The 15,119-nt window shown below is 54.8% G+C and overlaps 1 protein-coding gene and 1 long non-coding RNA gene across 4 annotated transcripts; one reads left to right on the top strand and one right to left on the bottom strand.

Annotated features, from left to right (window-relative positions):
- Positions 1–5,067: 5,067 nt before the first annotated feature.
- LOC146761143 (uncharacterized) lies at positions 5,068–7,207 on the bottom strand. 3 transcript variants are annotated; one of them, XR_014945515.1, is made up of 4 exons: positions 7,131–7,207; positions 6,246–6,433; positions 5,838–6,160; positions 5,068–5,210 (listed from the first exon to the last, which is right to left on the bottom strand). It is a non-coding gene; the product is annotated as an uncharacterized LOC146761143 (long non-coding RNA). The 3 variants fall into 3 exon arrangements; XR_014945514.1 differs by having other exon boundaries at positions 6,246–6,449; XR_014945516.1 differs by lacking the exon at positions 5,068–5,210 and having other exon boundaries at positions 5,310–6,160; positions 6,922–7,207.
- Positions 7,208–7,453: 246 nt separating this feature from the next.
- On the top strand, positions 7,454–9,459 carry NKX3-2 (NK3 homeobox 2). Its single transcript, XM_085545732.1, has 2 exons — positions 7,454–7,954; positions 8,061–9,459. The coding sequence occupies exons 1-2, from the start codon at positions 7,597–7,599 to the stop codon at positions 8,525–8,527; spliced, it is 825 nt and encodes a 274-aa protein (XP_085401858.1). The 5' UTR covers positions 7,454–7,596; the 3' UTR covers positions 8,528–9,459.
- Positions 9,460–15,119: the final 5,660 nt, after the last annotated feature.

The following is a 15,119-nucleotide window of genomic DNA, read 5'->3' on the forward strand; positions in this document are numbered from 1 at the left end:
CTTTTATTTGGAGTCTTCTGCATCTCTTTCAGTTTTCTTACATCTCAGTTCAGTGGTGAGGTTGCTCAGGCAGTTCCTACCAAGCTGCCCACTGCACTGTATGTGACTGTAATGTCTTGGTACTTGCTGCTGGTGATGCTTCTCCTGCCACAGTGCAGATGTATGCGCTTTATTCACAGGCAGATCTAGGAAGAAGCTTTAAGCTTGTGCTTATGGTTCAGAAATTGGGCTTGTAGTCTGATTTGAGCCTTGAATTATGTAGAAAAAGCAACTTTTACAGCACATACCGTTAGTAAAATCACAGTGAAATCACAGGGATTCCAATGGAGAAATAGTATCCATTGTGTGCTGAAGAGCTGAGCTGCATTTGGAAGGAAGTATGGCTGAGGTGTTAGTTGTTAATGTGGTTATATTCAGTTGTGGAAGACAAATTGGGTGCTGAGTGGAAAGCAGAGGTGGCAAATGCATTCCTACCCTGTGTAACCAATTGGGAGTTTGGTGGGAGGGGGAGGAACTGCTTTGTGCTGTGAGAGAACAGTGTCCCTATAGCGCAGCTCCAACCTCCTTTGCCTACTTCAGTGTGAGAGCACAGCTGCCCTGGGACCCCAATAAATTACACAGTGCTTTGCTTTTAATTTTTTAGGGCTTCTTTTTTTTTTCTTATAACTCATTCTCCTGGAACTGTTTCGTTTTTCTGGATACTGTAACGCTGAATGGACCAGAGAGATCCTGGTGGAAGATGGAGTTCAGCCCCCACTGAGTTTTACAGAAGGAGAGTTTGGGTCCTGCTCACCAGCTCTCAGCTGTCTATTAGCCAGAGGACTTGGCAAGCTGTCAGGATCTCTTCGTATTTTCTGGCGTGTTATACTTAGAAGTGCTTCACTGTCTTCAACCTAAAGCTCTATGGGTTTTACCCGCTGTATAGGTTTTAAATCACCTAAGTGGATTGAGGGGGAATTGTTTTTTTAACTAACTAAAGGATCATCAGTAAAAGTTTGTTTGCAGTTGTCACTATTTGATGAGGTCTGGCAGGCTTGTGGCTCTTGCAACTGATGAAATTTCCATCCTAGAGCCTGATCCAAAGTCAGTAGGTGCACTCGGCAGCTGGGGCAAGGCTTTTGCTGATGCTGGCAGCACTATGAATGCCTCAGTTTTCTATTCCAACAGCGTCTCTAATAGCACATCTCCTCCTTAGGTGCTTTTTAAAGCTGTGACATAGATCCCAAGTACACACATTCACTGTTTCTTGCCTAAGTCTGCTTGATACAAGTTCAGGACAGGCTTGAGTGACGGTATAAAAAATAGTCAATTCTGATTCCTGTATCAAGTGCTGTAATGGGAAAAGAATTTTCTACCCCAGGTTTCTGCCACTCCTTGCTTTTTGGAAGAGGTGGTGGGACCTCTGTGCTTCAGTCACTGCCCTGAAGCCGGGATGTGCTGAGTGACCTCTCTATTTCCTTCCAAAGCAGCGTTTGATTTCCTTGGAGCTCTACCTGTTTATATTGTAAAGAGTAAATCTGGCTGGTCCATTTTAGCTCTCTTCCCATTTAAAGCCTTTCCATGTCAAATGTTTTTAGTTTTAAGGTGTAATGTAGACATCCTAATGAAGTAAGCTGACTGCACGTTCCATGCTCTGTATACCTACTCCAAGCTCTCAATCTTGAAGATTCTTGATACAACGTCCATCATTATCAGTATTAATACTCAGCCATTTCTCATACCGGTTCAGAAGGCTCTTATCTTCATTACTTCAGCAGCCCTCCAGCCTTTCCTTTTGCCTGTAGCTGCATTTCAAAGGAAACTGTCCATGTCAGCCTTCTGCAGGTTTTGGCAACCTCTTAAAGATGCTGCGCTTACTTCTTCCAATAGACTCCTTGTCCCAGCTGTGGGTGTCACGCTCCATTACTTCCATCAGCTCCTCAAGAATTCTGGGCCTGCCTCAAGCAAAGCAGGGTGTTTTTCTACTAAAGCAGGAAAGTTTAAACACCGAGGAAATTCCAGCTGCATTCTAATCTTTACTTCGAGATTCTGGTGTTTCACCAGATTTCCTCTAAAGGCTGTTTCTGACTTCAACCTCTTCTTCAAATCTCAGCTTTTTAGCTCTTGCCCTTCCTCTGGCTTCATTGGGGGGAAATCTCCAAAGTAAAGCATAATAAAAGGAAACTCGTTTGAGGTAGTTACTAGATAACTATATTTAAAGTCAGGAGAAAAAACACTTGCCAATCTTTGGAACTGAGTATCAATTAATTAGCTGAGTGGCCTATAACACACACCCTCGGGGACCTCAAAGATCTCCTTGTTCTAATCCCCTGCTGTGGGCTGATTGGCACCCACCAGTTCAGGCTGCTCAGAGTCCATCCAACCCAGCCTTGAACGTCTCCAAGGATGGAGCGTTCACAGCTTCTCTGAGCTGCCTTCTCCAGTGTCCAACCACCCTCCAAGTAAAATAATCTCTTAATTGGTGTGTAAATGTGCAATGAGCTGTTATGGGTTGTATCCTTTCCTAGTGCCATTGCGTTTAGGCTTCCCATAAGAAGCACAGGTTATCCAACCTAGTTAGCAATCCTTGTTATATACAACATACTAGGAAGAGGGCATGCAGTAGTTGAAAGCTGAAGACAATTTCAGTCTGGCTGAAACATTTGGTGGCCCTGCTGGGCAGGGGGGTTGGAATTACATGATCCTTGAGGTCTCTTCCAACCCGGGTCATTCTGTGATTCTGTAACATTTGACTGTGAGGAATACGTGACAGTATAGAGGAATACAGGACAAACACGCTCAGTGATCCATGGTATCCCGGCACCAATTCCAGTATATAAACTTCAAGATGTTAAAGTCAAATAGTTATTCCTGCTTCGGTGCCCAAAGCAAGCAGAGATCTGGCGTGTGCTTTCCCCTTCCGACACCGATAGCTTCACTCTGCTTTCTGTATAAACAAGGGCTAAGAACTGTGCAGTAATACACTGCTTACTTAACTCCATTCAACCTAACTTTATTCAGGCTAAGTAAATAGGCAATACAAACCGCTTTAAGATAATAATAATAATAATAAGCCGATGGGAAGGCATCTTTCAACTAATCATGAGCTCAGTTTGACACTTGGCCTCATGTCTCAGGTCTGGGGCTGTTCCCCATTCCCTTCTCCTCAGTTGGGGTTGATCAGAATCACAACATCCCTTATCCACTGTCGATGTCTCGCGTGACTTCTTGCTCCACTGAATGAAGAAAAGCAGAAGCAGCAGGTGAGCGGTCGGACTGGATGACTTCGGACATCTTTCCAACCTTTATGACCCTATGATTTTAAGGAAGGAAGGAGTTGGCTGTGTTGATACCCATCCCTGGCTTTGCTTTTCTCGCACGGCCCAGAGCCGAGCTCGGCTCCGGAGCCGCCCCGCACACACCGCCAGGTGGCGCCGCGCTGCGGCACCGGGCGGCCGCGGGGCTGCGGGCGGAGCCGGGTTCCGCTGTCAGCGCCCAATGGGCCCCGAGGTGCCGATCCACGGCAGCGGGCGAAGCTCCCGTGGAGCTGCAGGGATGGCTGTTCTCCACTCGACGTTCATCAACACGCTCCACAGCGAGCCAAGCATAGGTTCAAATCCTGCCAGCTTACGGTCTGCGCAGTAAATTCCCGTACATATATGTGTGTATATGTATATATGTGTTTTCCAGACATAAACTGGAATAAACAGACAGAAACATTTTTTTCCCCTATCCTATTTGTTAGCTAAATCCCAAACAGCACCTGGCTAATAAGCCATATAAAAGTTACTCCTATGGCAGCAATACCCCCATAATCCACACAGACTGCATTCCACTGAACACAACGAGGTCACTGGTTTAATTGTGAGGTTTGTGAAGGTATTTGTATTGTCACTGGGCAGGCCAAGAAATCCTATGGTTTAATGCTGTGTTTGAATGAAACGTGCAGTCCCTGTGCATACAACATCACTGCCAGTGGAAACAGCACACACAGCAGAGCGGCCGTGGCTGGGACTGCGTGACCCAGGCGCTGCCTCCATGCACTCTGTGGTTTAGGATTCTATTGGGCTAAAAAAGGATGTGAAATGAGGGAATCCCTGCTCTTAAGTTCAAAAGGTTTTGAGTGATGGGCGTTTTGTAGAGATGTGTCATGTTTGAGCCCCAAACGCTCTCAAATATTAATGCTGGTGGGTATAATAGAGAGGCAAATAGAATATGAAATGAGTGCTGACATCTGAACTGGAAGGGACCCGCAGGGATTATCGAGTCCAACCCTTAACTGCACACAACACCCATGGATTTCCTATCCATAAAGATGGACAAAGGTCTGTAATCACTGTATAAATATGAGCAGTTCTGCACCATGGATGGCGAGGAGTTGGCTTGGTGTAGGTAAGAAACAGAAGCAACAGAGTACGTTTAAATGCCACCCCGCTGATTTAACTGGTGAGTTGGTCCAAATTCTGTGTGCACTGACCTCAATTGTTATAAAAAATTAAATAAATAAATAAATAAATAAAAAATAAGAAGAGAGAGAACGAAAGGGGAAGGCAGAGGAAGAGAGGGAAGAGAAGGGAAAGAGAGGGAAGGGAAGGGAAGGGAAGGGAAGGGAAGGGAAGGGAAGGGAAGGGAAGGGAAGGGAAGGGAAGGGAAGGGAAGGGAAGGGAAGGGAAGGGAAGGGAAGGGAAAGGAAGGAGAAAGAAAGAGAGAGGGAGAAAGAAAGAGAGAGGGAGAAAGAGAGAAAGAAAAGGGGAAAAAGTGAAAATAGAAGTTGGAAATATCGTTTTGTTGAGATGGGCAGAGGAAAGCTGTGACAATGGACCTGATAACACCAAATGAATCCATGCTGTGGGTGTTATTAAAAGCCTAAAGCAGCAAATGCATTCAGTGTAATACAGTGACTATTCGTTACAGTGCTCCAACAGATAACATGCACACGGTCGGGATAAATGGACGGAGCAGAGCAGTTTAGGTGGCACACACATGACTTTGATGCACTGTTCGATCCGTTTCAGCTTCCGTTCTTCTATCAGAGATTGCAAACGGATCCCACTCCTGAAAATCCCTGGAAACAGATGAGAAGCCGAATGCAGGAGCTACAGGTATTTATTGCACTGGAAAACTCAAAAGTAACTTCGGTTACTGACTGCGAGACTCACGTGGCCGTTTGATGTGTTGCTTTGCTTGTTATTAGCAAATCCACTGAATCCTGCCCTGGCCGTTTTGCTGTCCTACAGGGAAATAAATAAGTCGGAAGATGACAACATAGAACCGCGCAACAGCGGGAAAGCTAATACAAAAGCAGGGACGGAGCGGAGGAGCGGACTGACGCGCTGCCCGGGGCCGTGCGGTGTGAGAGCCGCGGGTCCTCGCCGGGTCCCTCGGGGAAGGCTCGGGACGGACGGAGCAGCGGGAGGAGCCGTGAATCGCTTCGCCCCGCGGCCCCGAGCAACGCCACCGCCGCACCCGGCCGGCAGCGCCCCGGCAGCTTTGCGCTTCGGCTGTAAACGTCCATAGGAATGTTGGTGCTCGGGGCTCCCGGCCCCAGGGACATTGTTTTTCCCCATATAAGGACTGTGAGCGGAGAAGGGCACCGCCGCCCGCTATTAAAACGCTCCGAGCTCATTCGCTGAGGGTTTGTCAAGTCCGTGCGATGCAAATCCCCTCTGCCGGCAGGACATCTGCACGCTCCCCACGTTTGATAATTCGGTTCAAGTCCAAAAATCAAAGTTATTTTTTCCTCTTAGGGAGGAATACGGGCGCTGCATCCCTGCCGCCAGAGCCCACGAGTGTGGAGAGGCGCAGGGACGGGGCTGCGGTGACCCGACGGGGCTGTCATCGCCGAGCGGCCGCGTTACCTCGCCTCGGAAATAGATGGGCGTCATTTAAGAAATAGAGCCGAAAGCAGACGAGATTTCCCCGCAGAAGCAGCGAGTTGTGCGGTACAAGCTGGCATTCGTTGGTGGCACAGCCCAGGTGCAGCCAGGAGGCGGCTCCCCCCGACCTGCAGCAGCTCCTCCGGGGCAGCTTCGTTTTGTGCCGTTGCCGTCTGCCAGCGGAACCCTGCGAAGAGCCGGCGGAGGCTGCGGGGTTTGTGTCTCCGTGTACGTCGGGAGGAGATGCAGGGACATTGTGATGTGATGATCGCCCCAAGCTCCACTACTAGAGGGGAAACTGTAAACTGAATAAAAGGAAAATTGTTTGTTACAGTAGGGAAGGTCAGGCACTGGAACAGGCTGCCAAAAGAGGCAGTGGCTGCTCCATACCTGGAGGCACAGGAGGACGGGGCTGCGAGCACCTGATGGAGCTGTAGGTGTAGCTGTAGGTGTCCCTGTTTATTGCGGGGCAGTTGGACTAAATGGCCTTTCAGGGCCTCTTGTAACTCAAACGATTGTATAATTCTATGACACGTCCTCCTCTGTTCCGGTGCCACAGTGCAAGAATTGCCGGTCACCTGAGAAATGTTTGGGCTCGTAGATAGGAAAGTATAAAATAAAATAAAGTAAAATAAAAGTAAATAAAGTAAAGTAAAATAAAATAAAATAAAATAAAGTAAAATAAAATAAAATAAAATAAAATAAATATATATTTTTAAGCGAGGGGGGGGGAAAAAGCAGAAAAAAAATGGAAAAAGGAAATAAAGGTAAATAAATAAAGGAGGAAAAAAACGGAGCAAACGAGCTCATGCCCCGCTCCCCCGAGTCCCGCAGCGGGCAGTGCGGCCGGGCCACCTCTAGGGGGGGCAGCCGCCCGCAGGCAGCCCCGGGCCGGCCCCAGCCCCGGCTGTTCGGGAGCGGCTCGGCGGGGTCTGCCCGGAGGGTCCGCGCGGAGGAGCCGACACGGGATCCCCGTTAAAGCGGCCGGGGCGGTGGGTTCGGCTCCGTCCCTTCCCTCGGCCGCCCCTCTCCAGGCGCATCAGCCCCACCGCTCCCCGGCCCTTACCCTGCTCCGAGCTGCTGATGTGAGGCCGATGGAGAAGAGATCTCCGTGGGTGGGAGAATAAAGGTCGACGTGAAAAAAGAAGCAAGGCAAAGAAAGGAAAAGAGGAGCGCGGCTCCTCGGCCTCGGAGCCCCGCGCCGCTCCGACAGCGCCCGCACAGCCCCGCACCGCGCTCTGAGCCTCGCACACACCCACCCCCCCCAGTTCTCACAACCGGCTCCGTCGGCGTTGCCGTGGCTTCCCGCAGCGCCTCGCTCCGTGCCCTCCGCGTTCGCCCCGTCCCGCACCGCGCCCCGCCGGCACGGAAGGGGTTAAAGCTCCGCTGGCCCCGCGGCGTGGAGCCAATGGGAGGCGCGGGGCCGGCGCTGTCACGCGGCGGTGAGGGATGACAGCGCCCGCGGGAGAAAAAGCGGAGGGCGGGCGCGGGGCGGGACATTGCGGGGCGGAGGCAGCGCCCGCGCCGACAGGGACCCGCGGCGGCGCCCGGTGGAGCGCGGCCCGGCCCCGGCCCTATGGGCGGGCTGGCCGGCGGCGCACACAGCCTGCCCCCGCTGGCGCCCGCCCTCCCGGCGGCACACAAGGGCCCGGCGGCGCGGCCGCGGCCGGAGGCGGCGATGCGGGCGCCCAGCTGAAGTCGCGGCGCCGTCGCTGCTCTCTCCGCCCGGGGCCGCCGGGCCATGGCCGTCCGCGGCGGCGGCGGCGGCACCGCCCTGACGCCTTTCTCCATCCAGGCCATCCTCAACAAGAAGGAGGAGCGCGCCCGCGGTTGGCGGCCGTGCTCTGCCCGAGCCGAGGCCCCGCCGCCGCCCGGCCGGCGTCCGCCGCCCGCCTGGGACTCGGACTCGGCGCTGAGCGAGGAGCCCGACGGCGAGCGGCGCTCCGAGGAGGACGGCGCCGGGGGCAGCGCCCGCCCCCCCGAGGCTGCGGGCAGGGGGCGGCCGGCGGCGGAGGCGCGGACTTCGGAGGCGGCGGCGGAGCGGGACCGAGACCGGGACGGAGCGCGCAGCGACAGCGAAGCGTCGGCCGCCGCCTCAGGTATAGGGGGGGGGGCGGGAGGAGAGCGGGGAGGTGCGGGGTGGGGATGGACGTGGGGCGTCCCGGAGACCGCGGGCCGTGACGCCGCGCTCTGCCCTGCCCGCAGGTCGCGGCCCGGCCGAGGAGGAGGATGCGGCGGGCGGGAGGCTGCTGGCGGCCGACGAGGAGGCGGCGGCTCCGAAGCCTCGCAAGAAGCGCTCCCGGGCCGCCTTCTCCCACGCGCAGGTGTTCGAGCTGGAGCGGCGATTCAACCACCAGCGTTACCTGTCGGGGCCCGAGCGAGCCGACCTGGCCGCCTCCCTGAAGCTGACCGAGACGCAGGTGAAGATCTGGTTCCAAAACCGCCGCTACAAAACCAAGCGGCGGCAGATGGCGGCCGACCTGCTGGCCGCCGCCCCGGCCGCCAAGAAGGTGGCCGTCAAGGTGCTGGTGCGCGACGACCAGAGACAGTACCAGCCCGGCGAAGTGCTGCGGCCGCCCTCGCTCCTCGCCCTGCAGCCGTCCTACTACTATCCCTACTACTGCCTGCCCGGCTGGGCCCTGTCCTGCGCCGCGGCCGCCGGCACGCAGTGAGCGCCCCGACGGCACCGCCCCGACGGCAGCACCGCGGCGTCCCGGACAGTATTTATTGCTATTTTATTGTTATTTTTATTATTAATATTATTCGGACGGTCGCTCAGCCTCTCCCCATCCGCCCCGGCGGCCGAGGACACGCGGCCGAGGTACAGCCGCTCCGTGGGATCCACGCTGCGGTGCGGCGGCTGCGGAGCGTTGGTTTGTTTGCTCCGTCCATCGTCGGATCGGCAGAGACTCGCGTGGGAGACACAAAGAGAGAGTGTGTGTGTGTTGGGATGGGAGGGGGGGGAAACACCCAACCGAACGCGGCTCCGAGGAGATGAGAACGGATCCCGGGGGGCTCCGAGAGCACCGAGAGCGGGGCCGAATGGACGGAGCCTCTCCCACCCCCACCCGCTGCGTAGGATAACCGTGTCCTCAAGGGTGAGATCCGCCCCAACGCTCCAGGCTTCTTCTTCTTTATTTTTCCTCTTTATTTTATTTTTTTTTCTATTTTTTTTTTCTTTTTTCTTTTTTTTTTTCCCTGAGATCTTTCCGTGTTCGGGGAGGATTCTGGATGTTGTCGCACTTTCCGGTTGTATTAAAGTTCTTGTCATTCTTATTTTTATATCCAATGTGAATATTTCTAGGCAGGCTTTAAAAACAAACAAAGCAAAGCAAAGAAAAAATCGATGTAAGGGGAAATGCTGAATGCCGCCAAGTGCCTTCTGTTCCGCAGCCCTCAGCAGTGTAATTACGGGCTCTTTTCCCTCGAGGTAAAAACCCATCGCTTTGTTTCTTTCTTTCTTTTTCTCCCTTTCGTGGCACTGTGCACTCAACGACCTTACGGACCCCCCCAATGAATCGTGAATGTGTGTAAGCAGCCCGCTGTATTTTTTTGTTTTGTTTTGTTTTGTTTTTCTTTTTAATTTATAAACGTTACGTTCCCACCTCGCTGTGCCGCGTGTGTCGTTCCTCGGCCTCTCGCTGGAGGAGGGGGGGTGGTTGGGGGTGATGCGGAACTCCGGGCGCCGCTCCCGGGGAATAGAGGTTGGGTGCCGCGGACACGGGGAGGATGCGGATGGGGATGAACGGGCAGCACGGAGCCCGGCGTTCTGGCACAGCTGGGACGGAACGAGCGTTTACAACCTCGGTGGTTCCCGGATACGGAGCGCAGCCCGACTTCGTGCACCCGCCGGGGCCCCGCAGCCGCTCCGGGCAGCCTCGGCAGCCGCCTGCAAACGGGCCGGGCCGGGAGCGCGGTGCCGGCGCTGTGGCCGCGTTCCTCCATCCGTCATCCCGCTGTAGTTTCGCTCTTCCCAGGCTCCGTGCGGCAGCGCTGCGGGTGGGACCCAGCGGGGATGCGCTCAGCGAAGGGCCGGGACCGAACCGCCCGCTTCGGCGTTGGGTTTGATTTTAGTTCTTTCCTCTTTTTTACCCCTGTTTTGCCCTTATCCAAACGGACGGGGCGCAGCCGCAGCTGCGAGCTCAGCGGGTTCCGCAGCCGGTGGGCAGGGAACCGCCGGGGCTGTGCGTGCAGCAATGCGGGGAGCGCTGACAGCGCTGAGGCCCCATCCTGAAACTATTTTCCTTTCTTTCTTTCTTTCTTTCTTCTTCTTTTTTCTTTCTTTTTTTTAACCATTTCCTCCCGCTTCTCTCTCTTCTTTCCCACCCGGGAAAACGAACAGGGGTTTCCCACAATGAGCAGAGCCCTACGTGCCCTGCTCCGCACCCCGCTGCACGCCCCGTTCCCTCCCGAAGCCCCTCTCGCCCCCCACGGACGCGGAGCCGCCGGTTCCGACGGCAGCACTGGGGGCAGCGCGGGGTCTCGCCCCGCAGGTCGGGCGGCAGCGGGTCCCTGTCACACCGCTGTCCCTCGGTGTCACTGCGGGCTCTGTGACGGACAGAGCTCAACCCTTGGCCCTCCTTCCCCGCAGCGCTCCTCGTTTCGTTGTTTCCCTTCGTGGCCTCGGGCGGATGCAGAGCGGGAGGGATCGCCCGATGCGGGACAACGTGCGGGGACAGCGGCACAGCCCCGAGCTGCGCTATGGGAGCCCGAACCGCTGAGATGCGTTTTGTGCGAGACGGAAATGGCTAAAACGGTGGATCCGGGTGAGGTCGGGGGCAACGTTCGACACCGAACGTCTGAGTGCCTGCCATGCCGTCTTTCGGCGTTGGCAAAATGGGAGAAACGTCGATATTTACATCGGGGAAATCGAATCGATTATTTATTGATGGTATTTCGAGGCAGTTCGGAGGCGTTCCTGTCCCCATAAGAGTACGATGTGAAGCACAAAGCAGCGCTTTGTGCCTTTCTGTCTCTTCCCGATGACAAACCGCAGCGCACCGCCCGGAGCGGCTCCGGGGCCGAAGGGATCAGCCCGGTTTTGGGACACCACTCTCAGACCTGGACGGGTTCGGCACCGCAGCGCAGCCCCCGTCCAAGGGCAGAAATCCCCTCCCGGCGACGTGTCCCGGCCCCGGGCTTTGCCCCAAAGTTCGGATCGGCTTCGAGACCGTGGGAATGGTTTACAGCCGGCCGTGAGCAGACTGCGGAATCACCGAAGGGAAAAGCAGAAGGATCCGCAGCTCCGGGCAATCCGATTGTTGCCATAGAATGTGAATGGTGTACATCTCTGCGTGTGTCTCCCCAGGTGCCCGTGTCGGGGTTGAATCACTTTCATGGGCTCAAGGAACGACCCCGCGACCCGAGGCCGCCTGTATGCAGGTGCCCCCCCGCCACGGGGAGATAAAACAAGGGCAGTTCCCTGCACTCACACACCGCTCGGGTAGAGATCAGCCTCTCACCTCCAGGAGAGAGAGGATGCTGGAAACCTCGGGCGCTATTGGGATGCCCGTAGCCCGCACGCTCCCTGACCCTGCGGGTACCGTAGCCGGAGAGTGCCCCGTGCTTTTCTGCTTTGCAGGATCCCGGCGGCTGTGGGAAGGGGCTCTGCCCATCACCCCTTGGCCCCGAGGGTCGCAGAAGGGCTGTTCTGTGCTTCTGATTCTGGGAGCGCTCGGCCGTCCGAGCCCCAGGGGCGCTGAGCAGCGGCCGTGCCCTGCAATAGCGGGGCGTCCATCGCGGGGCCGGCCTCAGTGCCGCTGTTGAGGGGTTTCTTGGGAACGGGGCTGCGGAGCTTTCAGGTACTTTTAGCCCCAAATTTGGCTCAGTAGCAAAGAGATCGAAGGGATGGAAGCGCCCTGCGGCGGGCAGAGCCCTTCCTGTCTGGGACAGAGACCGGGAGTGTCCCGCAGGGGCGAACTGTGCCACCAACGAGGGATGTCTTTCTTGATGGGGAAGGGGGAGTAAGGGGGGGAAGAGAAGTGAAGAGCAGTACGCTGATGCCCGACGGGATTTCAACATATTATTACTGTTATTATTACCATTATTACTATTATTTCTATTTCTCTATTTCTAGATCCGATCCATTTCTATTTCTGTTGTTTCTATTTCTTTTCTTAAGCAAACAGCCAAAGCACGGGAGCCCAAAAGGCTTTACACTCTTTTTCTCACCCGTCCGGCTGCAGCCTCAAGCGGTGTCCCGGCACGGAGCTGCCCCAGCCCCGCACAGGGGGCTCCCCCCGCGTTGCAGAGCGGAGCTGTGCTCAGCCCTCGGGCTGTCGGCATCCTGCCCTCAGCTCTGCGCCGCGCCGCTCCGCACACGGCCGGGGAAATAAAACCTTCGTGTCGCAAAGGACTCGAGTGATAATTGGGGATGAAATGCGCGTGGAGAGGACTAATATTATTTTTGGCTTGCGAGGGAATAATACAGATTGGCGAAGAGGGGGAATAAAGGAGAGGAGGGAAAGCTCGGGCAGCAGCGGGATGGGGGAGAGGACCGGGCAGTGCCGGGGGTGCGGGAGGAGCCTGGGGCCGCTCCCGGCCGGTGTCACCGGCGCACAGAGGGGATGGCGTTGTGCCGCCGTTGTGCCGCGCGGCTCTTCAAGGAGGCAAAGCAAACAACTGTTTGGCTTCGGCTAATTAAAAGAAATCCCTTCTTGTTTTTAAAAAGCACGATTCGCAGCTCCTGTTGTCCAATTAGGAGCAAACAATCGTCGCGAACGGGAAATTTCTGCTGCTTTTTCCCAGAGATGGCAGCAATAGAAATATCCGTGCGGTCGTTTGGTGGTTGTGAGCGCTGCCCTGCGGGGTGCGGGCCGTCACTCTGTCAGGTGTCTCCGAGGCTGCTTTAATTTGTTTCCATTTTGACCAATTTATCGGATTACAGAATAATAACGATGCCTGGGAGAGATGGCAGCTTTGCTCGCTCTCAGCGGAGCCCTTTAAGCTGTGCTTTGCGATCTGCAGCCGCGGCCCCGGGCGGATGGCAGCGTCTGACCGAAAGTACCCCCGGAGATGCTCAAATATCCGCTTCGTTCTTTCTGACTTTTTCTTTCTTTCTTTCTTTATATTTTTTTTTTCCCTGTTTTTATGTTGTTTTTAATTCCGAACAAACGACTTGGCGAAAGAAAAATTAAAAGGGAAGGGAGAAAAAAATACGAAGCGAACACTCTCCTTAAGGGGGGAAATGAAAAAGAAACAAAACTAAACTAAACTAAAAGCCGACAACGACATTTTATCTTATGAATAATATAGGGAAATGGGAATCGCTTGGAAATTGCTCGCCCCTAAGGAAGAATCTCATTCCCAAAGCCCTTTTACCAAAGGCCCCGGAAGCGGCTCGTTCCCTTTGCCGAGGGCCGGGACACGCGGGTTCGTCCCTCGCGGTGCCAGCTCCGCTGCTGCCCCCGGACGGTGCCCGCACCGACAGCGGCTCTGCCCCCCCTCGCCCCCCGTCCCTCTATCGCCGCTGTGAAGGAGCGGGGAGGGTCCCTTCGTACCCGCCGTGTGTATTTGTAGTTTGATTTCGCACGTCAAGGGTAATTTCTTCATACGACTTAATGGACGCTGCTTGACATCCATAATGATCGCTAATCATTCAAATTATTTTTGCTAGCGCCCAGACATGTTCCAGTTGTTGTGATAGATCGCGTTTCACCCATAATGACGGACAATTACCATTTCTAATTCGCCGACTTTTGACACCTAAATCCACGCACCATATGTGTCTATGCGGCCGCCGGCCCCGACGGCTTTCGCTTCTCGCTCCTCTCCGCCGGGGATGCCCGGCACCTGGGATGCCCCCCCCGTCCCCGGCCCGAGCCCTTCCCCAGCAGCCGGCCCCGGTCACCTCGAACCCCTGCAGCAGCTCCGTGCCACGGATGACCCTCCGAAAGCCGGAGACGGCCTTGAGGGCGATGGCCGCGCAACGATGGGAGCCCCGGCTCTCATCAACGTGAGGGTGTACAGTCCTATGGAGGGAGAAAAGGAAAGGGCGATGTGGAGGATCAGCGGTAAAACGAACTGAAGCGGAGCTGCTTTCTATTGAAAGCCTTTCCCTGATACCCCGGTGCGGGGTATTTTTCACGTCCCCGCGGGCGTCGGGACTCTCCTGGCGCAACTACTGTGCCCCCCCCCCGCCCCTCCACCCCGGACACGCACCCCGAGTATCATTTCTCCTCATTTTTAATTTAGTTTTAATTTGATTTTGAACGAATCCCAGCGAAGGGTGGGAACGGAAGGGCCGAGGTCGGATCCCGGCTCTGCGTTGCTCTCCCGCACAGCGCGGTTCGTTATCGCCGTCCTGGGAAACACTGTCAGCCCCGCAGTGACAGCAGCAGAGATGTCCCAAGAAGTGCCCGAAAGGGCACCTGCTGCCTGGAAACTGCGGATCTTCATTTTAAGGAAGCAAGAGGTCTATTTTCTCAATTTCTACGTGCTTTCACATAAGGACTCTGCGGGGGTTGCCTGCCTAAAGGTTTCCAGGGATATCTTCAATTTCTTTCTTTCTTTCTTTGAGGAGGTGGAGGAGCATCGTATCGGCGTAGCTGAAACAGGTTACAGACCTGGCGCTTGCCCTGACGGCAGCTTTGAAGGGCCAGGTGCTGTTCTGTTCCCTCTGCTTGTCTGGCACCTCCGTACCCCTCCTCCTGCTCTTGGAGGACCTGCCCAGGTTTGGGTCAATGAATGAAACAAAACTGTTCATTACGTCGTATATTTTGCAAGTTCGTGTTGGTTATTTCATGTCAGAGGTCTTCCTTACTCTTTCTTCCATTTCTTTTTTCTTTCGTTGTAGAAACAGGCGTAGCGCCCTTCAATAAATAATTAATAATAATAAATAAATAAAGACAGTGCAATTCTGAAGTGTCCTTGTTCGAGTAGTGAAGCTCAGTGAAAACTTTGCTCGGCTGGAAGCGAGAGACTGGGGGTCCAGAACTGCATCATACAAAGTAACCGTCCCACGGCCCTCGGTGGGAGCAAGAGCGCGGCAGTGTTGGGGAACGACCCCCGAGTTGGAAGCCCCCGAACTCAGCAGAACAGGAGTTGTTAGCTGCCATCATGGGGTTGGACATACTGGTGTGGTCCCTTGCCGGGTATCTGGGCTCCAGACGGATCAGTTTCGGAAAGGTTTGATTTGAGACTCCGGTCACAGGTTTTGGACCACGGTCACTCTTTCACCTTCACCTGCTCACCCATGTTAATTGCAGTGAGCCTCCAGAGGCAAAAGATGTGACAAAGACATGGCATTTATGAACTAATTAATAC

This window comes from Coturnix japonica, chromosome 4 (genome assembly GCF_054131305.1).
Source record: "Coturnix japonica strain WE chromosome 4, WE-NBRP24, whole genome shotgun sequence".
Lineage (NCBI taxonomy): Eukaryota > Metazoa > Chordata > Aves > Galliformes > Phasianidae > Coturnix > Coturnix japonica.

Bases quoted from the DNA above. Each gene is read 5' to 3' on its own strand.
- NKX3-2 (XM_085545732.1), top strand. From the start codon at position 7,597: ATGGCCGTCCGCGGCGGCGGCGGCGGCACCGCCCTGACGCCTTTCTCC. The intron at 7,955-8,060 runs GTATAGGGGGGG...CCCTGCCCGCAG, and splicing joins AGCGTCGGCCGCCGCCTCAG to GTCGCGGCCCGGCCGAGGAG.